This window comes from Fundulus heteroclitus, chromosome 6 (assembly GCF_011125445.2).
Source record: "Fundulus heteroclitus isolate FHET01 chromosome 6, MU-UCD_Fhet_4.1, whole genome shotgun sequence".
Lineage (NCBI taxonomy): Eukaryota > Metazoa > Chordata > Actinopteri > Cyprinodontiformes > Fundulidae > Fundulus > Fundulus heteroclitus.
In genome coordinates, this window is record NC_046366.1 from 12,373,617 (window position 1) to 12,400,699 (window position 27,083).

Below are 27,083 nucleotides of genomic sequence, written 5' to 3' on the forward strand. Positions count from 1 at the left end.
CCCCCCCCCCCTCTCCCCCCTATCTGCACACACGGAGCGGAGGGCAGCTTCTCCAGCACCTCCCGTGGATCCAACACATCTGGAGCCCCTCATCGCCAACTCAAACGTCAGGCTTTTATGCAGTACCCCTCCTCCTCCTCCTCCTCCTCCTCTTCCTCCCGCTGATGGTATTTATAAAGATTCAAACACCCTGAGTGTGATTGAAGTGCTGGGAGCCAGGAAGTGTCCGTCTGAGCTCCAAACGCCCATCTGCCAGGACGACAAACCGATGAAGAGAGAATGTGACATGCTATCAAATCCTGGATTATCTTTTATCGGCATATAGGGTCAGTGTTGAGTTTTTTAGTTTAGCTGAAAACAAGGCTTGACTGGTTGGATAACAAGGCTGAGGAGCCTAGAAGTGCTGCTGTTTTTGTGGATGTGATGAAAGTTATAGATGAAGGTTAACTTATTCCAACAACTGCAAAACACATTTTTATCACGTGCGATGCGAGCAGTGGTTCAGTATTGGTATTTAATATTAAATATTCATGCAATTACAATTAATTAATTTAGATTAGGCTGTCCTAAGGCAGCATGTTGAAGAGGGGAGTCATTATCCAGATCAGTAACTTAGTTTCATAATTATTAAATCATTTAGGCCACTACGGGAAGAAGCCTTTTTGTATTTTACCTGTCTGCAACCTGGATCTTAAATTTGCTTGTGATTTTATGTGATAAACCAACGCAAAGTAGTGCAGAATCTGGAATTGGAAATTCTTAATGCTTCACAAATAGAAATCTGGAAAGTGTGGCATGCATTTGCCACCCTTTGCTGCGGTTACAGCTGGAAAAAAAACCCTTTGAAGTAGCTTTTCAGATCAACAGAGAGAGCTTGAGCAAAAATAGCTCGAGCTCAGTCAGACTGGATGGAGAGCGTCTGTGGACGTCAGTTTTCAAGTCTTGCAAGTTGCAACATATTCTAAATTGGATTTAGGTCTGGACTTCCGCTGGGCCCCTTTGAATATCTGTATATGCTAACTAGTGCTGCACAAAATCCTGCAAATAAATCACCATCGCAATATCATTATATGCGGTTATAATGCGGAAAATAATTGTTTGAGGCTTAATAAATGTCAGGGGTAAAAGTATCAGAAATGAATGCTTTGCACGACAAGGTTATATTCAGCCTGTCACAGCAGCAGATGGCCTGACCCAGAGTATAGGTCCCCAGATGCTAAAAGTCACAGAAAAAGACGCTGGAGGTGTTGTGTTGACAAAGACGAGTGAGGAAACTTTGAATTTATCTCTGCTGATATCGTCTTAGCAATACTGAAGAATTATATAATTCATCCCTAACCCTACATGATCCTAATGTGGCTGTATGTTGTTTTGCTGGAAGGTGAACCTCAACTCTGGTTTTAAGCTTTCTTTGGTTTTTCTTCCCAGATTGCCTCGTATTTAGCTCCATCTATCTTCCCATCAACTTTCACCAGCTTTCCTGTTGCTCCTGAAAAAAAAAAACACCCCCCGAACATGATGCTGCCACCGCCATGTTTCACTATGGGGTTGATTTGCTCAGTGTGATGAACCTTTAAAAAAGTGCATAATTAGGGGCGGAAGAAAAACGATGCATAGTTCTCAGTTTATCTGAGAAGTGGGATGTGTATTTCTATTCTGCTCCCTTTGCTCTGATTCCCCTAAATATGATTTTTGACATAAGTCACCTAATTTGTGCTGCAATTATGTTGAAGATGAGATGTACTGTTTGTAGCAAATGATACAATATGAAAATGTTTAGTTTAATACATATACACCTTGACTTTTACGATCCTGATACATTATCAATCCATCGGTTATTCCAGTACATTATTTCTAAATCCCCTTTGCTTCTCTACTCCAAACTGATCCGTTCATTTAATCCTCACTGCCTTCAGCTGATCTGAAATCCTCTTTAGACTTCAACCATCACATCGGTGAAAACTTTGAATATCACGCTGTTCTATTTCTGTTAGGCGCGAATGAGCGAAATCTCTCCAAAGACTCATCACAAATGTCAGGACAGAAATAACAAACGGCCTGTGAATGTGAGTAAAGTGTTGAGGGAGGTTAGTTAATCAGAACAAGGCTCCGCCGCCATGTTCAGAGTGTGCAGTGATTGTGTGCCGCTCAGAACTGCGGCCTCGTCGTGGTTACCTTGAGCTGAGATATTACATAAAATATGAGTCTCCCTCACGGCGAGGGAATGTGCAGCAGGGTTATCAGGATGTGTGAGGATTGCAGTGCTGGACCGACGTTACACAAGCTGCGCGCACTCCGCTATGGCAGAAAAGTCCTTTTCACCTTTGAGATGGTCGCTGAAGCGTCGCTTGGCCGATCAAAAAAAAAAATGAGACGTTTCTCCTAACCGTTTACTTCTATTACCGTCTAAAATGCATTTTAGAAGTATTTACCACATTAGAACAATCGACATAGTTTTCTTTTTGTCGGGTTTGTGTCTGAACATCCTCTGCACTGACGATGCCACCAGACTTGTGTTTGTTTTAATCCAGCTTCTCTGTATTCTATAGTAAATTTACAGGGCAGACCTACACCAAGAGACACATAATTGCGGCATGGAAAACAAATTATACATGGTTTAAAAAACACATTTTTAGCTTAAAATCTTTTGGGGTGTCTTTCTTTTCATATCTGTGCTTTACACATCCAGAGAATGATCTTTTTACCCATTATTCCTTGAAAAACTGCTTGAGCTCAACCAGATTGGCTAGAACATCAATTTTCACGCCTTGATTCTCAAAAAAAATTTTAGGTCTGGACTTTGACTGGTGCTAAATGCAGGGTTACTCTTGAGCAAAACCTGTCAGTCTGCCTGTGATTTGACGCTGGGACAGAGGTTCACCTTCCAGCAGGGCAATGACCCAGAGCGCACTGCTGAAGCAACACCAGAGTGGTTAAAGGGGAAACATTTAAATACGTTGGAAGGGCCTAGTCAAAGTCCAGACCTCAATTCAAATGATAATCTGTGGTTAGAGTTGAAGAACATTGTTCACAAGCAACAGCCATCCAACATGGAGACGCTGGAGCAGTTTAGCCTTGAGGAATGAGCAGAAATCTTAGAATCGCAGCAAATGGTGGCTTTACAAAGTGCTGAAGTAAGGGGAGGGGGGGGGGGGGTGAACAGACAGCTATGCATGCTGGAGTTTTCTTTTATTTTTTCCTATTTGTTGTCTGCTTTACAATAAAAACTTCTTCATCTTCAAAGACTGTAGGCATGTTCTGTAAATGAGATGGGTGCAGTCTCTTTTTGTTTCATTTTTCCTTTTATGTATTTCTTTCTGTTATTTATTCGTTTCGACTTAACCTTCAGCCTTCAAAACATGGATCAATGCTTCAAGGATACATGACTGAATATTTTAGCTTCTGCAAACCTGAATATGGCACCTAAGAGGATTTACTCCAAAACTTCAGCTAAAAAGTATGAAAAATACGGTATATTTCAGATTGGCACAATCACAATTGATCCATAAACTTCATTTGACCTGTGTCACCTGAAAACTTCATTTTAATGACAGTAATATTACCCTATGTTTAATTTATATAGGCAATGTTTTACCACAAATATGCTCCTTCTCATAAACTGCGGTAACAACCCCAAGAATAGTAGATCAGTAATGGTTAGGGCAGAATTGAACCATTTCATTCAGCACTAAAGGAAGTGTTTCTGTCCCACAGGAGACAACATTTTGTAAAGTCAGCTCGTGCTTTCTGCAAAGCTTATGTGATTTACAGCACCCATACCTACACCCATCATGGGCATGACTGTCAGATTAATTTTGGGCTTCAAATGACTCATTGGAGACAGATTTGTTTTCAGCGTGGATTGATAATGCAACGCTCAACTGCAGGGAATTGGAGAAAAAAAACAAACAAGAAAAACAAGAAAAGACAAACAGGTTATTGTGCATTTTCCCAAATCATCACACGGTTTGAACAATACATAGAGGCTCTTAAATGTGCATAAGCACTCACAAATATTTATTTAGCTGTGTCACCATGACCACTTTTTGTTGTCATCAAATAGTGTCTGGTATATTTCTGGCCAGATGGTTGACCACTATTCAGGGGCGGTTCTAGACAGGGGCCAACAGGGGCCTGTGCCCCTGTAGAACTGTTCCTGGCTCCTGTACTAAAAACATGATATTAAATTTCTTAGGATGATAAATGCTGACAAAGATACCGTGACGGACTGGTCATTTTGATCAGTTGTATTTTTTTCCGTTTATGTTTTTAACCAATAATAAAATAACAAAATAATAAAAAAATAAATATAAAAAAATAACAATAATTAAAAATTAAGCCGTTTCACGTTAAGCTCCCGCTGTATTGAGAAAAGATTAGTGGTCTTTTCAGGGGTCCAGAGCCACAATTGGCTCTTTTGCTTACTTAATATATTAAATGATGAAATGTTGACCTGTTAATCCCCCCCCCCCAATCTTTTGTTTTGGCCCCACTCTGGCCCCCCTGCTAAATTTTGTCTAGAACCCCCACTGCCACTATTCTTTGCCAATTTCATACAATTATGATACATTTGTTTGTTTTCTTGTACAAACTTGTCCCTCATGTTTTCCATTTTCACAAGGGCTGAGTTTGGGGCTTTGGAAAATGCCTTCCAGAGCCTTAACATTAGCCTGCTTTACCTATTCTAAAACCAGCTGTAATGTGTTTTTGGGACCCTTGTTTTGTTAGACTGACCCACTCATTGGATGATTGAACCATCTAGGTGTTTATTTGAAGGGAAATGGACGAAATTGGTACCTATTTGCACCTATGCTTCTCCAGGACCTCTGGCAGGAAGTAGGGTCAAAGGAGAGAAAACAGGAAAAAACATGGATGCCTGTTTTAGGAGGACATTATTTAAAGAATACCAGCATGGCTCTTCTATTCTGGTGGTGCACCTTTACACTGCTGTGTGTCAGCTACATGTAAAAAGTGATTAAACAACTAGCTAGTCTCGCACTCCAAAACAATGCCTAATAAGCAATCAACAGCTATCTTTTAAAGCATACTGTTTTTGCCAACATATCTTCCTGAGTTTTTCATGAGAGGTCTCCTAAAAGTAACAGATGCTCTATTATAGAGTTTGAGACATGAAAAGACCAGAGATGCTGCAGTCGTCAACAAACATTTTTATGAAGCATCAAAGCCTGCGAGGATCTACCAGTTGAACAAAACTTGGATTTTGAATCTGTAAATCAACACAGAATGGGGTCTTTATAAGCTGGGGAGTTTAGGTTTGCTCCTCGTTTTTGTAGAACACCATAATTAGGGATGTACAATTGGACATGCGTTGTTAGAATTAGTTTGTAATTAAGAGCACATAAAAGCAATCTCTCAATCATCCTGGATATGAACAAATACAACGTGATCATAGTTCACGTACAGTAGAAGTTTAAATACTCGTCAGGGCCATGGATGCCATATTAATTTGGGTTATAGTGATGTGGCTGAATGGTTCGTTTTCCAGGATCAAATGATAAGAAAACAAACAACGCTGGTTATTTTTAAGGACCAAAAACAGTGGCTGCACAAGATTGAAATGAGAGTACAACGTTGTCAACATTTTACGTCCAAGTGCAAACACATACATGCACCCCCTGCTAGTATTTCCACATACCTTAGCAGGGACAAAATAAACCACAGGCTGTTGTAGTCATCGAAGTCTGTAAATGTAAACACTTTTCTTATCAGAGATGCTAGCTTGTTTTAACCTGACCCTAGCCATATGGATGTCGCTCCGCCTAGCTCCACTTACATCCATCTGGGACCTCTCCATAGGAATTGCCTTTTTTTGAAGGCTGGGCCTTATCAAAAATCCTTGCATATGATTGGATAAGCCACTTGTCTGTCATCTTTATCGACGTGCGATTTCAACCACTCACACCGAAGCCAACCCGTGACGCTGTGAGAGCGACGCAGGAAAAAACTAAAATTTTTTATTTTTTTTAATGTGTTTGCGGCTCTAGTGGCACGTGTTTTATTGACAGTGAGCTGACAGGAAGAGGGGGAAAGACAGGCAACAAAGTCGATCCCGGGCCGACCGCGTTGAAAACTAAAGGCCTCCTAACATGGTTTCCGCCCCGGAAAATAAAATTTGCCAAATCCGGTCGGGAGAAGGGCGAAAACATGGTTTCCACCAACAAAAGCCTTCAGAGCCGTTCTCTGATGTTCTTTTAATGAAACAATATTAGGTAGATTGGACAACACGGAGGAAATAGCAGCATCAATGTTAACGCTTGCTTCCTCGACGAGCCGCCATTGCTATCAAAACAGTCTCACGTCATGGTCGCTTCTCCACTACGTCACATCTATGAAACTCCAGCCCTGCGTCCTGATTGGCTGGACAATAAAATGGGTTGAAGAAATCACTCTCTATGGAAGATGTCCCAGATGAATGTGAGTGAAGCTAGGCAGAGCGATATCAATCTGGCTAGAGTCAGGTTAAGCTTGTTTACCTTGCTTGATTTATTGGCACAAACCTGATTTTTGAGCACAGACCATTTATTTCCAATAGGGTTGGGGTCATGGCCATTCCAGAAGATAATTATTAGGTGTTAGGGATCATTGTCCTGCTGGAACACCCAGCTGGGCCAAAGGCTCAACTATCCGAACCAAGTGAGGCAACTTGGTACATTTCCCACCCAGATAGGGACCCAGGAGCCACCTAGGCTCAAGTCCATCGTCAAGTGGATAATGCTGGAACCCCACTCAGCGTTCACAGTGAAGGCACTTTAATGTGCACATGGACTGAGAGGATCCCGGCAAAAAAGAAACTCCTACTAAGCAACCAACACCTTCAAGCTTAACTAAAGTCTGCAGCTGCTGACATGGACCAACTATATGTGTTCTGGAAAAAATAATTGAGAGAAACTGTTTGGTCACAACAACAAGAATTATGTGTGGAGGAGCCATAACAAGGCTTTAAAGGTTACCACGTTTTTGTCTGAACTTAAAGTTAAAAGATATTTTTAATCTTAAGGAGTTTCTAAAGTTAGCAGAGAATGTTCCTTTTGTTATGACACAAACACAACAAACACATTCAGGTATTTAATATCCACATTAGCAAAGTCGGGCATTATTGGGCTGAAGTGTGTCCTCTAGAATGCCATCCATGGTATGTGTTCATTATGCATCATCAGGCATTAGTGGTGGAAACGCCGCACCCTCAGCTGTGTGGTGGTTTGAGGAGAACTTGCTAAAGTTGTCTGCAGGGGATGGGGAGCACTGCTCTCAACTAAAAGCCAAGTCTGTGACATGAGGCCAACTCTGTTAAATTAACTCCTCAATCTCTGCAGAGAAGAGCGGCCAAACATGAATCCTAAATTATCTCAGAAGCTTCTTGGTGGCTATAAAAAGCATGTGGTATCTCTGCATTTAAGTGACATTTATCCACACTTGTACAGTCATGTTCAACAAATTAGAATATGAATTTCTATGAGACTTGTTTGCCAGACTAAAACTACCTTTGGAAAAACAAAAAAAACAAAAAACAACAACCTTTAAACTGGTATTATACATGCTTTTCATTAAGCCCTCCTTTCTGCAAGAAAAATGTTGCTTTTTTTCAGTGGTCTGATGCAATAATCTAGTCTTAAATGCTTTGTTTTTATTAGCTGGAGGTGGAAAAAAATTAGAATTAACAGAAATTAATGCTTTAAAACACTATACATCTGTATTAATCTATATCACGCGTTTTCCTTAGTGAATTGGGTTATTGGAATAAATGAACTTTTCAATAATATTCTAATTTATCCAATATAGTTATATATATAAACTACTGACCAGCCTTGTAACTCTATGACACAACTTAATCAAACTTTGTATGAAAGTATCAAAAGGATGAGTTTCATTCATCTATTTTATTAATTCGATTCAATGAAAGATACATTAAAATAAACATAACAGAATTTGACAAGAGTTTGAAAGACAAAAACTAACGAAAAGAGTAGTATGACGAAAACCCTTATATGAACAACTCCCTCCCCCCAAAAAATGAATTTACCAAGACATGATAAAATAAACATGGGCCAACCGATCCTACACATATCTCTTTGGAAAAAAACAAGTAATTATGAAGGAAAATATGATGTTTTTCCATAATATCTTACCAGTATGCTATTTTTGATTCTTATCTGAATAGAAATTGATCTTCTCCCTACTTTTACAGTTTACCTTCTATTCACCCTGGAGGGAGAGTAAATCTGATGCAATCTGAACTGGATGTTTTGAAGTTTATCTGCAGCTCTGTCTAACTCCTCCCTCTCCTGATCCTCCACAGGCCTCGCTCACTCTGACCTGGACCATGAGCAATGATCTGCCTGTTCTGACGAGTCTGACCGAGAACTCCACTGTGAGTACGCAGCTCCGGCAACACATGCTGTCCACACCTTCAGATGGTGCTGGATCGTGACGTTTTGCTTGAAGAAGCTCTCGCCGCGTGTCCTGAACCCTGCTGGCTTTCAGCCACAGAAAAAGACATGTCGGGAAAGCAGAGCTCCAGGTGTTGGCTTTAATCTGCAGGTGCTGCAGTGGTCATGGGCTGAGGGGAGCCGATGGAAAAACAGGACTGAGCATGCTACTAGATGGATGAGAGAGAGGGTCTGAAGTGGTTGTTGTGATTATTGTCCGTTTCAGTTCTCCGCGGAGACGGAGAATCGACTGCCTTGTTGCTCTTCACAGTGAGTCACAAAGATGGCCTGAAGAGCAGCGAGATGCTTCGCTGCTCCGGCTGATTGATGCAGCCGTTCTTCTTGTTTGGCTGAGTTTGTAGAAACAGCAAGTTTCATTAAATCACGGCCACTCCTACGCGCACACATTCAAGTGAGGCAGTTCATTTCTTTACATTTTCCATCATACGGGGGTCAGAACTTCTTGTGCTTTTGACCAAAAGTAGCGAAGCCATTACTCATATCAGCGCAGCCAATTCACACGACCATCTCCAGAGGAATGTTTTTCGCTTATCTTTCAAACCATCTAACAAAGACCTATTAATCCGAGCTTAAATGGTTTAATCGGAAGCCTTTGAGAAAAATGCAGATCTGACGCAGAAAGAAATTCAGCTTGTCTCCTGTCCAGGAAACCTGGAAGTGCGACTGTCGAGAAGTAATTAGCGAAAACATGAAGCAAGTAGAAAAGGCTCAGTTATGCAGAAAAGAAAATTAACTAGGCTAAAAATCACCTCCTAGGGAGTGACACATTTATACCGCAGCATTTGAGTCAACAGGAAAGCAGCAAATGTCTCAGATCCATCTGTGAAGATTGTGGAGGCTCTGCCTTACCTCACAATGCTTTTCAGTCTAGAGATCTTGTCCAAATCTACAGAGTTACAGCTATGGAGATGTACCTTGAAAGCATCTGGTAATGGGAGTGTTTTTAAGAGGCCATGATCCCAAACCAAACACTGACAACACTATAAAACCACATCAGGTTAGATAGATAAGATAAGATGCATGTATTTGTCATTGTACATACAATAAAATTTCATAGATCAGATGGAGGGTTAGCCTGAGCTGCTGCGACTGAGCGCGCTGCCACTAATGGCCGACCTGACCAGCACGTCTTTAGTGATAGGGGAAGCCGGAGCGCCCAGAGGAAACCTACGCAGACCCGGGGAGAACATGCAAACTCCATCAGCCATGGACTGGACTCCCCAGAAGCCAGACCTCAACAATACTGAAGCACTTTTTGCATCATCTTAACACATGATGTGAGGGAAAAAAGCAGCCAATGTCTAAAGAAGACCTTTTAATTTACTTTTTAAGAGACATGCATAGCTAATCGTGCTGAGTGCAGCTTTTAATTTCAGGCCATTTATTCAGCGTTGTTTGAACAAAAAGGCCAAGAATTAATTGGTTTTACAAAATTACAGGTGCCACGGTTATTAGGCGGCATTCTTCTAATTTAAATGAAGTGTTTCCTTAATCAACACTTTACATCTCTCACATAGATCTGAGTGTTCACCACTTCCTGTTTCACCTCAGGAACAAATGGGTCGTGTCAAAGAGGGCTATTTCTGCTAGCCACTCCTCAAAATGGGAAAGACAAAAGAACGTGGCATTCAAGTAAGGCAGATGTGTGTTGGTCTTCACAAGTCCCATATGTCCTTGTCTACAATCACAATGGGCTGGGATTAAAACAAAGGATGAGTGAAAATGCCCCCCTTATGTCCACTGTTAACACTGGTGGAGGAACTCTGATGCTGTGGGCCTGTTTTTCTTCTGAAGACACTGGGGAACCATATTAGAGTGCATGGGATCATGGACTTTTTGAAACAGCAGAACATTTAAACAATTAAAAAATCCAAAATGATAGCGTCATTGCTTTTTAAGCTTCTGATAGGTTGATCAATACCTCTGAAGATGAATGGAGGCAGACCTGTGGATGTATGTTAAGGGAACGCCTCAAAAACAGAAAGCTCCCTTCTGTTCCATCATGGAAAAATAAAATAAAATCAACCAAGATGTCAGGAGGAGAATCTTTTGTCGCTACAAATCAGGTTGATCAATGGGTCAATATTCCAAGGTGCCTGAAGTGTTGAGCTGTTCATTTATAAGCAAGCCTAAAAAACAATAATGGGGATGTTGAGTAATCATACCATTCAGAAAGGAAAAGGGGTTCTGTGTCCCAGAGATGAGCTTGTCTCCCTGCAAAATGTGTGTCAACCACAGAAAAACAAAAAGTAAAAGACTTGACTACGTTGGCTGAAGACGTCATCGTCCACAGAGAAACCAGTTCTGTGCAGACACGGTCTTAAAGGTCACTCAGTGAGGAAGAGGCCGTTGCTCCAAATGAAACATAAAAAGCCAGATTCCAGTTTTCATATGCACTCAGAGACAAACGCCTTCATCACATCCTGTGGTCTAATGAAAGTGGAATTGAAGTGCTTGGCCATAAAGATCATCGTTATAGCGTTAGAGAAAAGATGGCACTGTTGGCACCATCGTCCTGGAGTCATTTTGCACCTCAGCAGGAACTCCCAGGCTCCTCTATCCCCTCCGGAGCCTCACTGGTTGACACCCTTTCTACATCTTCATTCATTGGCCAACATTAAATCTCACAATTGATTAATATTCAGTTCATGCCGGCAAAGAGAGTCCAATTATTCTTCACTCTCTCCTGAAACTGACATTCGGAGAGGAGCAAGGAAAGTCTTCGGTGGGGATTGCTCATGTGCGTCGGCATCCTCCTCCTCCACCTCCTCCTCTTCCTCTTCCTCCTCCTCCTCCGAATTCCATTTTTAGCCGGCAAAGGCCTCATTTCCCTCTCATTGAGAATAGTTGGGAAATTGAATTAAGGGTCTTGCTGACGTTTCGATTAGCATCCCCAGCCCCGCTCAGCCGAGTCTGAGTGTATTAATCAAAAGAGAGCAGTCGGTTGTCTACGTGAGCGTGTGAGCGGGAAGACAGTGTGTATCTGGGTGAGCCTTTAGCAGCAAGAAGCCCAGGACGTAAGCGTCTTCTGGTGTTAATTCCACTCATTAAATATTATGGTGCTTAAGGCTGACAGCGTAATGCCACAAAGAGAGCCCTCACTGATGTGTAGAAATAAAAAAGATAATCAATTACGGTCTGAGCAGAGAGGATCGTGTCTCCGCGTTCCCTGCAACACAACCGCGCAGAAACGTATGCCTCCGACTGGCTGTGCTGTTACGTAAATGAACGAGTCGGGAGCTTTAGAGTTGACAGGAAAATGCAAGAATTGGTCACAACCCAACCCACAACCAGTATTGGTACAGAGAAGATGAAAGTTTAAGTGACTAGTGTTTGGAGGGATATTTACAGATGAAAGATCTCATTTTTAAATGGCATCAAGGAGCTCAAGTGTGCTTTTCTAAATCCTTGCATCTTTTTCTTCCCCCCCCCACAATGCACAGATAACTATATCAGTGTGGATGTTGTTGGTTTGGAGTCTTTCACAGATCATTTAATTTGAATGCACAGAAAGGGAAAGTGTCCAGAAAAGGAGAAAGGAAACCAGGGATCTGTCCCAACCCACGCACAGCTGGTAACAGAATTACACCGTGTAATTTGGTAAAATCTCTGCCCTGATGGAAACAAATGTATCTCACTCACCCTCTCGTGGGAGGCTAGTGACTCCAGTGTTCGCTGCGGCTCACATTTAAACAGGATTTAATTACGTCCCTGTGACTTTATGGCACTGATCTGATGACGTTTTTAATCTTTTTTTTTTTTTTTCAGAAGACAGCTAAAAATGACCTTATAGTTCAAACAGAGGCCCAACTCATAATAAGAAGTACACTAAGTGAAAGTAAAAATATTCACAACCTATGACTTTCTTTTAGCCCTTTCTCAGGGTTAAAAACAGACAAACGTCTGTGTGTTCTATTGGTATTGTTTGTTGTAGACCAACAATAAGTTGCTCTATAGTTGCAAAAGTGGAAAAATAAATGGTACAAGCTTTTCAAAAGTTATGTATCAATCCAAATCTGAAAAGTGTGGCATGCATTTTTATTGTGTGTAATCAGCCGCTTTACTGTGATCCCTGAAATAAAATCCACTGCAGCCAGCTGCCTTCAGAAGGCATGCAGTCTAATCCCAGTACAAAGACGGTTTGAATGAAAACAATAGGAATCAAACATCATCGTGAAGACAAAGGAACACAGCAGGCAGATGTTTAAAGCTGGATTTCATGGGCCACTGTTCAAACAATCTTCTGAAAAAGGAAAGACCATAGAAACACTGTAAATGTACCAATGCATCTAAGCTGACATGCTTTAGACCAGGGGTGCCAAATTCATTTTGGTTTAGGGGCCGCATTCAGCTTAATCTGATCTCAAGAGGGCCACACGAGTTAACTCATTGCAAGATTAAATAGAACTAATAAATGTGGACTTGTTGTTGATTTTTATATTACATTAGTTTCACTATTACACAATATATTATGAATAACCTCAGCGTTTTTAAGAAAAGTATGTGCAATTTCAACAATACTTTTACTCAGTTAAACATTTACTTGTGCATTATGCATAAGAACTGATCACAGTGATTATACAATGTTGAAAAACACTTATTCACATTTTTTAGAACTTAAAAACACTGTCCTACATGACAATATACATCAAACAGATAAAAATTAAGAAATGATTTAAATTTTTCCACACCTGAAGCTTAATCTGCTAATTAAAACACAGCACCCCTCGTGGACAATATAGGAACTGCATATTTTCAATTAAACAAAGTACATGTTTTTTTTTTCAGTAATTGTTTTATCATTCTCTTCCTTTTATCTCCTCTTTCTTTCACCTTTTGTTTTTTTTTCTTATTGTTCTTCCTTTTCTCTCCTACTTTCCCATTGTAAAGTCCATATCATATGAGATATTCCCACATGAATCATAATAAAACTATTCACATTCATAAATCAAGCGGAGCACTATACTGATCCACTTGTGAAAATCAAATCTGATGAGCTCTTTTTGGCATTAAGACAACAATTCTTATTGCCACATTGCCAGACAGGACACTGTCTGGCAATGTTTTTTTTAATAATGATAATGCATTTAGCCACAGGGCCGGACTAAATTGTTCGGCGGGCCAGATCCGGCCCGCGGGCCGTATGTTTGACACCCCTGCTTTAGATCAAGAGGCCCCTGGTAACTCTGGAGGAGCTGTAGACACCCACAGCTCAGGTAGTAGAACTATGAGTGACACACTCCACAAATCTGGCCTTTATGGAGGGGTGGTAAGAACGAAAGGCCTCGTTCACGGTTTAAAACGAGCCATTTAGGGGAAACAAGACAACACTGAATGAGTCCAAAATTGGACTATTTTGTGCGCTTTCAATAAAACAATGTCTGGTGAAAGCAGACTGCTATGAATGATGGTGGCACCGTCATGCTTCGGCATGCTTTTCTCCAGAGGGGACATTTACTGATGCAACCGGTGCATGTGCAGTTAACTACTCTGTAAAATGTACAGCAACTTGAAAAGAGTGCATGAATCAGAGCAGCTGCTGAAACCACAGTTGTAACTTTTTTTATTATTTTTTTTTTTAATAACTGCTCAGCGACAGGATGTGCCCGTGTCGGCCGGCCAGGTGGAGAACTACGTGCTGCTGCTGGTGCTGCTGAGCGTCTTCGCCGGGGGGACGCTGGTCCTGCTCTCCCTGCTGCTGCTCTTCTGCCACCGCTGCTGCTTGGGCGGACGACGCTACTCCAGGTGGGTCCTGCAGGACCGGTCCGGGCTACCTGGGGTAGGTGCAGGGATAACAGGGGGGGCCGGTGTGATCACAGACCCGAGTGGGACGTGAGAAGTTGGAAATCCACGGCGTGACACTCCTGCTTCGGTGTAAAAACACAGGAGAGTAAAACCCATTTCCTCGTTCCAGAGCGAGCGATGACCCTGAGAAGACAAACACGACTTACGCCGAGGATTCTCAGCCCACACAAGGTCTGAGCTTTATTTTCCGTTTTCACACATGCTGTCCTGGTTCAATGTCGTCACAGACTCCTTTTTCTCTTCGTCGGTGCGTCCTTGTGTCTCAGAGATCACAATTCGCCTGGATGAATCAGACGCTCTCTCGGCGTCGAGCTGTCACGATGGCGAGTCGGACCGATTCGTTTCCACTGGCTCCACTGGCCGCAGAGTCTCCTTCAATGAGTCTGCTCTGTATGAACAGGACAAAAACCCTCAGGAGAAAGGACGCAGGTAACGTCCCATCTGAGGGGATTTTGACACTCGTCGTTGGTTGATGGACAGCGATCCGACGTTCTTCCCTCATCCTCAGGTACACACTCACTGAAGGAGACTTCCATCACCTGAAGAAGGCCCGGCTGACCCACCTCCACCTCCCTCCAGCTCCATGTGACCTGAAGATACTGACCATAATGGAGTGTGACTCCACAGAGAGCAGCACCATCAACATCAGTGAAACTGCAGCTCCCAAACTGCCCCTCAGCATCTACCAGGTAGCCGAACATTAGGTCAGGGTCACAGATCTGGTGCATTTCAGCCTCTGGTGCAGTTTTTCATTTTCCCGTTGCAGCCCGCTGAGAGGAGAGTCTCTGACTGGATGGCACAGAGCATGAGTGGAGGACTGCCTGGAGATCCACATCACTCCACTGTCCTGGACCGGGGAGACAGACAGTCCTCCTCGGCCCTGAAAACCCAGCGCTCCCAGACTGTGAGTCTTTGGCCCACATGAGTTTAAACTCATTTTTAAACCTTTACGTCACGCATAAATGTTTATATTATAGGTCAGACAAAAGAAAAGGCGGGCAGCAGAACTCCCAAAGTGCAGCATTCAGAGAAACCTCAAGAAAATCTAAGCTTGCTTTGAACAGCTCAGGATTTTCTTAAATACCTTCTGATTTATTTAATTTGTTTTCTTCTCGAATTTGTTTTCTTGTTAATATAATGTTTGGAAGAAGAGTTTAAACCACTGAAGTTTTTTTTCCCCATTAATCCTGTTCAGGCCTTAAGGTTGAAGAAAGGAAAAAAACAAACAACTAACAAATATATGGCATTTTAGGACAAAGGAAAATGCACATTTTAGACAACTTGATTAACTTAAATTAATTTTTTAATTTTACTCCTCTGCCAACATTACACAGCTAGTTGTTACGTTATTCACCATAAATACCGATTTACAGTCAAATATAAACTAGGACACCCAGTGAACAACTGTGTGTTTTCTAACATGTCTGGACATTAGGACATATGGACATTTTATAGCAATTTTGCCAACACATTTAAACTGTCTTAAAATGGCTATGGTGCATGCATATGGCTATGCTTAAAATGGTGCACATAATTAATATAGTAACTCAGCATTTAGAAGGAGGTTTATTCTGTTTACATTTGGCTTGAGTTTTCCTGACTGTAGGAGTGAGAGTGAACACCACAGTGAGACTGACATAGTTGTTCGGGGCCTTTAGAACCAAAAATATTAATGCAGCTTTTGAGCGGTAAGAGATTTAAAGAGATCTCAAAAGAGTTTGAAATCAAACGTTACGGTGTACAGAGAGTGCACATGTGGAGGATGGTCAAACCTGCTGTGAACCTGTTCAGGTTTAACCAAGTTTGCCGTGAAAGAAGACCGCAAGATGCTAAAAGAAGCCTCCAAAAACCCTAAAATGTCGTCACCGGATCCACAGTAGTGTCTCACTTTTTTTGATGAAAATGTGGATGCCCAGAAGGGGACCGCACAGGTTTAACTTTCATAAAAGTGAGCAGGGAGAAAAATTAAAAGGCCAGACTTAATTTTATCAGAGAGAAAATCTGTACTAAGACCAGAACTCCTGGAATTATGTTCTTTGGACAGATGGGCCTAAAACTGAATTATTTGGACACCACAACAGAGGAGATGTTTGCCATGGTCCAAATACAGCTTTCCAGGAAAACAACCTCATTCCTGCTGTAGAGCATAGAGCTGGAGGGTTGGGGATACGTTGCTGCAGCAGGGATTGATCCGCTCACAATTATACAATCATTCTACCTTTTACCAGGGAGTGTGAAAAATGTGAGGAACATAAAACTGAAACCGAACTGGACCCAACAACGACCCAGAACATGGCAGCAAATCCACCAAGGACTGGCTGACAATTAAGAAATGGAAAGCTCTGGTCCAACTCAATGCCAAGATGTCAATCTTAATTAGATGCTGCGGACGGTCTTAAATTATGCTAAACATGCAAGAAACCGCCGAAACATCTCCCCGTTGAAAGTGACAAGCAGTTAAAATTCTTCGTTAGACTGATGTGCTGATAGATGGTTACAGGAAGCAGCAGGAAGATTTTTCTCCAAAGGAGATAACAATTTATAATTATTTAATTGCAATCAAATGCATCTTGTCATTCCCAGAGATGAATAAAGAGATTATATATATTATATTTACAATATCTTGACAATATATTTTCCTAAACATACATTCAGCATTCCATGCTAACGCCTAATGAGTGCATTAGCAAAATAAAACCCACATTTTCCAAACATTCAATCTTTGTATTGTACATATATATAATTTTATATATATATATATATATATATATATATATATATATATATATATATATATATATATATATATATAAATAATTGTACATACATACATATATATATATATGTAGATGTACAATTTACTAAGATTGAATGTTTGGAAAATGTGGGTTTTTTATATATATATATATATATTTATTGTTGATTGACAGTGTATATATGTGTGTGTGTGTGTGTGTGTGTGTTATATAAGATAAGATAGGCTTTATTCATCTCACGTTGGAGAAATTCACTTGTACCATCGGCTCAATAGTCAATCAAGTCAGAAGAAGGTGCCAAAAGTAGGAAAAGGTGCATCAGTTATTTACAGCGTATCTTCATATATACAGTGGATCAAAAAGAAAATGAGAAAAAATAAGAATAAAAATACAAAAGAAATCGGAGTAGGCAGATGATGTCATATGTACATTCATGGTTAATATATATGTAATCTATTAATGTGAACAACTAGTCTCAAACTAAAAACTAAGTTGGTCTGTATAAAAAGTTGTTTGGTTTATTTCTTCAGTGCAAACAAATCCACTGACTCCCGACATAAACAGTGAAAATCAATTGCCTGCTACAGACTCAGACCTGCTGCTGCACACTGGCATCAGTTATCACAGCCGCTGAGTGACAACATGACAAAGTGCTGTCCCCAGAGGGCTCTGCCTCCCATTGTCACCATCCATCTCAGCAACATCTCCTTCCTTAATGTGTCTCCACCTCCCCTGCATCCTCCTCCGCCTTCGTCTCTTCTGTCAGATGGAGGCCATCGGGGACAGGGACGAGGACGACGGCGAGCTGGGACCGAGGGGAGAGTCCACGCAAGCTCCGGGTACGACTTCCGTCCTGCAGTTCTTCTCCAAGCTGCGGCGGCACGCCAGCCTGGAGGGGGCCGGGCCTTACTTCAGGAGGTGGAAGTTCGACACCAGCCACCGGGCCGCCAGTCTGGATGCCAAAGGTTTGTCTCGGATTTATGGAAAAAAACTTTCAGTTTTCATAAAACAGATGAACTGATCAAGAATGGAAGTTTGCCAGATGCACCACAAAGTATTAAATAATTATTTACTGATGTGATGATTAAATAAAAAAAATGTATCAACAATCAAACACATATTCAGACAAATTTATGTGAAAATCATTCATTAAAAATTCTTTAAATGCAACAGCCATATACTGTAGCACCAGTATTTGTGAACATCCAGGTTCCTGTGCAGCACTGCACCGTGAAATCATGCACCTGCTGCAGCACCTCATCACATGCTGTATGTTAAATTAAAATGCGTTCTGATGAGGCTCCATGGTCAGAATAAAAGTATGTATTTTATAATTACAACCTGAAAGCAAGTATTTATTGTACTTCTCAATACGGCCACATATGTCTTTATTGGTTCCGATCTAATAGTCTAATGTTAAACGTAATTTGAATTATCTGTAAGCAGAAAAGATTCACAATTAACAGGAATAAATCTTCTAAAGCATAGGTTTGTGCATAATTGATCTATTAAATAAATAAACTTAAATAACCTTCCAATGTATTTGAATTGGTGAATGACGTGTGTAGTTGTGTATTTGATATAAATTTGTAATATGTTGGTGTTAGACTAACAATTAAATGAATCAATGACACTGTAAAAGTAATCATTTAAGCTTTTATGCGTCTATAAAACTGTTACTTTAACATCTCATACCGCATTTCTTTAAATACCTATTTGGTAAACACATTTACTTGTTTATCTATTTAACCCACTCATGTGTTCAGTAAATGTATTTATTTGATTGATTTCCAACGTCGTTTAAATGATGACCACAGTGCTAACTTTAATTCCTGTGGTGACTTTTGTTGTGGCACTTGACTGAGTTGTGGAGATGTGTCCGTGTTCCTACCAGGATCCCCGAAGAGAAAGCCTTTTCAGAGACAGCGAGCGGCGAGCGAAACCACCGATCACACCGACGAGGACTCCTCTCCTTTCCGCGACGACGCCTTCGAATCTTTCCCGCCTGTTGCCATCCAGACCAGCGGCCTCCAGTCCCTCTCTGCAGAGTCTCTGCCCCGTCCTGAAACCGCTCCTACGTCCTCCGTCTTCCTCAGCAGGTACTTCCCTCCTCCTCGTGACGATGACTTGAACGACGGCGCTCGTGGAAGCGGGTACTGACTGCTTGTTCTTCACCTGTGCAGGCTGAAACTGGAGGCCATGGTGGAGGTCGGCACCAGGAGAGAGGAGCTCAGTCTCCCACCGGATCCTGCTCTGGGACAGGCTGAGATCTCAGTCAATGGAACCGGAGTGGAGCAAGAAACCGCGTTCGGAGCGTCGATAGCTACCAAAGCGACGAGACACGAGTTGGAGTCTGCAGAAGACGACAACCTGTTTGGCTCAGAACCAGAAGCCGCCATCCAGGACAGGTTTGAAGACTCGTTGAGAACGTCTGAGGGAGCAAAGACAGACGTCGGCACGGCTGATGCGAGCAAAAGGAGCGACGCGGAGACAGACGAGGGAGACGAGGCGGGGTTGGGAGCCGTAGCCAGAAGGAGGACGGACTCGGGCTCGTCTCTGTCTTTCATGATCCGCCAGGAGAGCTCAGAAGCGCCTCCGTCCCTCTACAGAGACATCTGGAGCTTGAGAGCCTCTCTGGAGCAATACGCCTCGTCAGATCAGAGCAGCACAGACCGGGAGTCGGTGCGCAGCGACGCCGACAGCGTCTCGTCCTTCGGTGGCGCAGGAGCTCGTTCGGGCTTGGACACCTGCTTGTCACAAGACCTAGATGATGAGCCCGAAGGAGACGGCGAGTTGGAAGGAGGGACCAGAGGGGCGTCGGGGGGAGATGGTGAGACGGGCAATGCAGCTGGAGGAGAGGTGGAGGGAGGAAACAGGAAGCTCCTTCAAATGGACAGTGGTTATGCCTCCATAGAGGCGCCACCCAGGGCCCCAGAAGACATGAGGCTGTTTGGAACTCCAGGGGCCGCTCGGGGGAGGACGGCGTCTGAGAGGAGGCTATTTTTCACCAGCTCTGGGAGAAAAGGTTCAGTGTGTGAGAGCGTGGACACCAAGCTGTTCCAGGAGGAGCTGGAGGACCAGATGGCCCTCAGCGCAGACACAGAGGGAAGCCTGAAGCAGAAATCGCAAGGCGGCGGCGGTCTTTCTCATACCCTCCAAGAGCCATATCAGCTGCTGAAATCCCTCCATCCTCAGAAAGTCCCAGAAACACAGAGTCAGCTCATTTCCCCGCTGGTGAGCCCGCTCCCACAGCCGCCCAGTCCGCACCGATCCCGCCTCCGCCGGCGCGACTACAGCATCGACGAGAAGACGGACGCTCTCTTCAACGAGTTCCTCCGTCACGATCCACGCTTCGATCAGCAGGACTCTCCTTTGCGCTCCAGGCACAGGTCCAGGGTTCACCTGCGCAAGCAGTGGCAGAGACACAAGCAATACAGCGACCCGGGCTCGGCGTCCGGGGGGAGGTACTCGCCGTCTTTGGAGAGGCAGAGGTTCACCCCGCTGAGGAGGGGCGACAGTGCCGGGTACCCGCTGGACACCAGGTACCACAGCACCCTGTCGCGGATAGCAAGCGCCGCCGACGAAGAAGCCAGCGAGGTCGCGGCCTCCGAGGAGGCGGCTCAGGAGCGAGCAGAAGACCCGGCGGGGGGGAGAGCTGCGGGGAGCGCAGCCGGCAAAACGTCCGAAGGAGCGGACCCGACGAGAAGCGCCTCCGCAGAGTTGTCTGGTGAGACCGGTGGCTGCCAGGTGTCCACAAACAAGGAGGCGAGAAGCACGAGCAGCTCTGTGGGAGCACAAGGGAGCCACATGGACCCGAGGGTGGACAACAGGAACAACAACAGCAGTCAGGCCATCCTATCAGAGGCGAGCCTGACGGACAAACTGGTGGCGTCAGTGGACGACAGGCTCTACGGCGGGCTGCGGAGCGCGGAGAAGCCCCAACAAGCAGGATCCGAGGTCATGGTGACGCACACTGCCTCACCTGGCTCCAATCCCACATAATCCTCCGCCATCGTGTTCACGGTGAAACCACAACAAATCAAGCACCATCATGCGTTAGACGCGGTGTCAGACATCTCCAGCAGCATCACCTGAACTGCCACTGTGACGTCCGTCTTTCCCCTGAGCAGAAAACCCATCGCAGACGTTTAAAGATGTAGACGCATCTTTAGAGGGACGTGGTTATTTTCTAACTCACCTGTGACTTTTTAGCATGCTACTAAGAGTCCAAAATATGTGTGTTTGTGAATAATGTACAGTTTTAACTTCAACGAGCACCTTGAACGGATGAAAGCTACCGCTGGTGTTTGTCAGCCATTTCTCTCATTTCCCTGTCCTCCTCAAGTGTCCTTGTTCGTCTCCGCCGCCGTCAGAGTGAATGGTCGTGTGAGAGCGGTCGTCTCCACATTTACGCGATACGGTGCCCCGCAAATGTATTCACACCCCTCTGAGCTTTTTACACATACTTACCACTACATTGTATGCATTGGGGTGGACTTTTATGTGATAGACAAACACAAAGTAGCGCAAAATTATAAATTAGAGGACAAACATTGTAAATATTTTACCAAAAAAAAAAAAATTCTGCAAAATCTAGTGTGCACTTTAATTCAGCCTGCTCTGAACCAATATGTTGTAGAACCAAAGAGGAAAAAAAATGAGAACATGAATTTTCAAGCCTTGCCACAGACTCTTTAGGTGCGGGCTTTGACTAGGCCATGATGAACGTGACATGAACCAAACCGGCTGTGTGTTTAGCATCGTTGTCCTGCAGACTTTTCTCGCTGGTCACTGGAAGAACGTTCATCATCACATCATGACGCTGCCATTAGTGCAAAGTGGGTGGTGTGCAGTGTTAGCTTTCTTACATGCAGGGTGAAACCTATTGTGCGCGGTCCTCCACAAGGCTTGTGGTCATATACTTATAGATTTTAACACAACACTAATGGTTGCCCGTTCATGAGATTCCTCCTCCTGAGCTGTGGCTCTCTGCAGCTCCTCCAGAGCGTGCATGGGCCTCATTGCCCGGCCTGTCAGAACAGAATAACAGGGAGCGTCTTGGATGATGGACTGAGCGGTTCTCCATGAGATGATTAAACCTAAGGATATATAACTCTGCTTAAACATCTCTGCAGCTGCATCACTGACCCTCTGTGTGGTTTCTTGATGCTGTTTGCTCTCTAATCTTCTCTATGGCCTTTGACAGAACAGCTGCATTTATACTGAGATAGCATAACTCAGTGTGACTCGATTATAAAGAAGGGGACATAGTTTTTTATTTAGGGGTATTTAAGTTGGCCGAATTATTTGTCGAGGGAAATGACCACCATATATCATTTTCCGTCCACTTAACCATTGTGCAACATTTTGTGAGTTTATCACATAAAATCTCCGTAAGAACATTTTTGTTTCTGGTCGCAAAGTAAAACAAAAAGAACAAAAGAAAGAAAAGTTCAAGTGGTATGAATGCGTTTGCAAGTCGCTGTATAAAGAGCGATACCAAACATGTTTACAGCTGCCCTCTCTTTCATGAACACTTTATCAGCCGGTCTGAAGATACCACTCTAAAAACAGATGGAAAGCAGAAGATGCAGTCAAAAAAAAAAAAAAATAGTGAGCATTTTTGCACTTTCTACATACTGTATGTTTGTTTTTATTTGTGTTAGTCATCTGTTCTTGTTACATATCGCCACCGAGGAGATGGTATTCAGGCGTGGGCCTTAAGTGTAGCGGGAACCTATCTGAGGGAAGAGTGACGGATGACGCTTCAAGTTGGTGACACAGGAGAGCCTCTCAGGCTCTGAAGCAGATTGCTCACGGAGGAGTTCAGGCTGTGACACGCTGAAAGTAATCAGAGGTGGCATCGCCTGTTCCCGGCAGTGAATGAAATAGTTAACACGTTGTGTAATCCCAAAAATAAAAAACACGCCAACACTCTGATTTCCCCAGCGGAGTCTGAGAGATCTTTCTTTTGAATTTGATTGTTTGAAGTCCTGCAAAAAAACTCGTAAGAACATTAAAAAGGCCAAGAGCGTTAGCTCAGCCTCAATGTTCAACACACTGATAAAAGCCAAGTTGTCGGAAAAATGTGGAGCCTGCTCAATAATACGAGACAGGTGTCCGAACCTGAGCAGCAACTAGTAATAATATTGTTGGACAGTCCACAGTGTTTCTTTTAAATTATATTTTTTTATTTTAATAGCCAGTGATTATTTTCCGTCAAGTTGTACACGTGTAACCAGAATGCCATTACTGGTTGAGTGTGTGTGAACGTGGCGTAGAGAAAGATGAAGGAAAAAAAGTGAGAATTGCATACATTTCTGATTTTTCTCTCCTTAAACGATCATTTCACAGCCGTTTCTAGCTTTTGAGGGGTACCAACTAAAAATGTATTCGTTCTTTAAAACTAAATCAGTAAAAACAAAGTCACTGACTCACAAAACTGGAATATATAATTTTCTTTAAACAAGAAAACATTCTAAGAGCTATAACCTGCCTCTCCGTTTCCCTAAATCCGAATCATCTTTTTACTGAGAAATACTGCCTGCTACATTATTAAACATACTACAAAAACCCGTCCAACAGCTTCATTTCTCTTTAAATCACTCAGCTTTCTGTTTTAATTGCCTAATTTTTTTTAAACAAATTATATGATGCATCCAGGCAAATTTTACGAGCGCTAAAAAGCATCTGTTTTTCAACGCAAGATTTCTGTGACACAAGTATCATGTTCAGTCAATCAGAAGCTTACGTGACGTAGTCATTGCATTAATGTCAATTTAATTCAATTTCACTGGAAAACAAGATAAGAAACAAAAAAAAAAAAAGCTGCAATAACCTGGTTGCACAAGTCTGCACACTCTTAAACTCACACATTCAGCCGGTTTATTCTTCCTTGAGTTCACATTTACCATCAACTATTTTGAATCCAGTTTATCAGAAATAAAGTTTAGATCTTTTGCTTCAAAAGATTTAAGGGGATCCCGTTGTTCAAATGAGGAAAAAAATGCTAATAAATGTTCATAGCATTAAATGTGCATCATGGCAGAGTGAAGACAGAGCAGATAATAAGGGACTGGGATTAATGTTGCAGTCAAGATTGCCTGATCCAAGATCGAGACTTTGGGGAGGCGAGACAAGGACAAAAAAAAAAAAAAAAAATGAGGAAAAACAAACCTAGAAGAAAGGAGAGGGAGAGCATTGAGAAGCTGGCACCAAGGGAAACTAGAAAGGTCTGAAGCTACATGTTCCCTGACTTCGCTGCAGGAACAGAGAGTGGAGTCAAATGGTGGAGCCCTTAAATCAGGGGTCATCAACTGGCGGCCCCCAGAATATTTCAGGAATAGTATATATATATATATATATATATATATATATATATATATATATATATATATATATATATATATATATACTTTTGTTAATTTCTTTTATTTTATGAAAGTAACTGGCCCTCACAATGTCTGCCGAGAAAAATTCTTGCCCATGGACAAATGCAGTTAATGACTCCTGCCCTAAATTTTCACCTTCATGTTCTTTTTCTCGGCATACAGGAGCCACAGGTATCTGTGCTGAAATTATTTGAGAAAAAAGCTTTACTGGTTGCATTCAAATGCAGCCAAGAGTTTCACACTAAGACACGGTAGAAAAAGGATGTTGCTACTGTGCTCTCTCCTGGTCTTGAGCAAAATAAGTCCAACACTTGTGAGATCAAGACCAGAACGAGTAAAACACGTAGCTGAGATCAAGACAAGACCGAGACGTTGACAGCGCTGTCTCCAGATCAGTCTCTAGACCAGGATCAGGCTCTGCTACCACAGCAGTGGCGGTGACCTGACAAACACAAGTTAGCCGACCAGACAAGACCCAGTCTGGTCAGGGAGGGAAACCTGGAGGCTCAAAGCAACACTGACGAGGCTGCAGGTATTCCTACCAAACACTGGTTGTGTGAGCAGGTGAGCCAACGCTCCTGCATTCTCCAAAAGTCTGCATTACGGAGTTGCATTGCAACAGAGAAGGCCTTTTACTGTTCATTTAAAGAAAAATCCCAGCCTGGCTACACACGAGCTTTTCTTTTAAAACATCGATAGAGGTTGTGTTATGGTCCGATGGTTATTTTTTAATGTAGGATATAGGATATACAGCTCAAAACTTCAGTTGCTGAAAAAAAAAAACTTCATGGCTTCCTTCTCTACAGATCACCTTATTTTTGTTAAGGTGGATGAAACTAAAAACAACTCCAGATGTCTCAGTTTGAATCCATTTCTGCTTAAAAGGTGAAGTTTAGAAAATGATTTCATTTTCCAGCAGGACTCCAGTACATTAATCTATATCTTCATTTTGTGATCTTTGCATCACAAAAAGTGTTACATAAATAATATATTACTTAACATACTTGTTTCACCAGGAGAAAAATCCAGAACTAAATCTGACAGAATAGCCTTTTCTTCCCCCTGAAAATGGCTGCGGACAAGCGATTCCTTCACAACCAGCCTGATCTGGAGGACGCTTGGCAGGAAAAAAGGGGATGAAAGCTGCCAGGTGAAGGTGCGGCCTGCTGCTGGAGTCCTGCATAAAAAGAGACTGACGACTACAATTAAAAGAAAAACAGGCTTTTAAAACATTTAAGAGTGTCCATGTATACACAACCAGACTGTTGCAGCTTATTCCCAGATGTGCACACTGCAAAAAGGGAAGCAAAAGTAAGTCAAATTTTCTTGAAATTAATGTATTTTTCCTTGCTTTAAGCATATAAATAAGACTATTTGCCAATGGAGTTAGTATTTTGACCCCTACAATGAGATAATTGGATATCCTGCCCTTGAAACAAGATGATAGAGATGAAATATTCACATTTTAGGTGCAAAAATCTTATTCCATTGGCAAATTGTCTTATTTACCTGCTTAAATCATGGAAAAATACATTAATTTCAAGAAAATTTGACTTACTTTTAGTTCCCTTTTTGTAGTGCAACATTAGACAGAGACATCGTTTTTAAATGATTTAGCATCATCTCGTGATTTTCACGTCCCAAAAACCTGGCATGCTTAACAGGGGTGTGTCCACTTATACCCTCTTTAAAGGTTTTTACACACTAAAAGCCCTTATAGTTTACTAGCATCTTCTGCCACCTCAAACCATGGAGACCCCTTTTGGTTTTCAAATTTCTAATTGTCCTGATTACTTCCAAACATTAAGAAATCCTACCCCCACCTTAAAAAATTAAACTTAGTGACCTTTGCAGCTTATCCGTTACCTTGTTGTAAACGTGCCACACATGGACAGTGAAGGCCTGAACTGAAGGGAGGTTTTAATGAGTAGCCGCAGCTTTAATCTGCATCGTCACCCAACATAACGCACGATAACGCCGGCATGTCCTCTCCAGAATTAAACTCCTACATTGAGCTAATCTGTGTAGCTTTCAGACAGAAACCATGGCTTTGTCCTCCTGGTTATGGTAAAATGACTTCGGCTTCTTGCAGCCTTGAGAGAGTGAAGCTTTTGTGGTACAAACCGAAGCAAATAAATCAGTGAAACTTTTTTTTTTTAATTGAAATAAAAAAAAGAAAAAAATTCAAACATGTCTTTTCTTTCCTTCCTAGTGTGACTTATTTGAGCTTATGTGTGTGTGCGCAGAGTGTCCAAACAGCACAATCATTCCCCAAGCGAAGAGAAAAATGTCCTGCCATGCCAAGCGCTGTGCTAAAACGTCCATCATCCTTCCAGCCCTAGGCCTCTCCATCCTCACTGCTCCTCTCCTGTCTCCGGCTGGAGCCTCCGTGTTGACCTTGCTGACGTGGAAAGCGCCGCTCTCCCTCCTCCCCTCACAGTCGTGACTCACCTGCTCTCTGATCTACTCCCAGTCAGGAGCTCATGATGCAGAAGAGCCGGGCAGGGCTCCCACGGACGTGATCGGCGCAACAAAAGCTCCTCCAGCACAAAAAAACAAATAAATGAGAGCAACTGGACAGTTTTCAGGACTGACTGTCTTTACCTGAGCATCTTCTGCATTGTCAAATGGCTGAAATCACTATGCTGTTAATAGATGGTAGA

General features: G+C 42.5%; 1 protein-coding gene across 1 annotated transcript; it reads left to right on the top strand.

The window, feature by feature from the left end:
- The first annotated feature begins 8 nt into the window (after positions 1–8).
- Positions 9–21,577, top strand: LOC105934579 (voltage-dependent calcium channel beta subunit-associated regulatory protein). The gene is made up of 10 exons (XM_021322649.2): positions 9–326; positions 8,318–8,389; positions 14,062–14,213; positions 14,383–14,444; positions 14,540–14,702; positions 14,782–14,962; positions 15,040–15,177; positions 17,796–17,994; positions 18,924–19,128; positions 19,213–21,577. The coding sequence occupies exons 2-10, from the start codon at positions 8,342–8,344 to the stop codon at positions 21,029–21,031; spliced, it is 2,967 nt and encodes a 988-aa protein (XP_021178324.2). The 5' UTR covers positions 9–326; positions 8,318–8,341; the 3' UTR covers positions 21,032–21,577.
- Positions 21,578–27,083: the final 5,506 nt, after the last annotated feature.

Coding starts and splice junctions, on each gene's coding strand:
- LOC105934579 (XM_021322649.2), top strand. CDS start 8,342: ATGAGCAATGATCTGCCTGTTCTGACGAGTCTGACCGAGAACTCCACT. Junction 14,703..14,781: donor CCTCAGGAGAAAGGACGCAG/GTAACGTCCCAT, acceptor CCTCATCCTCAG/GTACACACTCACTGAAGGAG. Junction 17,995..18,923: donor CGCCAGTCTGGATGCCAAAG/GTTTGTCTCGGA, acceptor TGTTCCTACCAG/GATCCCCGAAGAGAAAGCCT.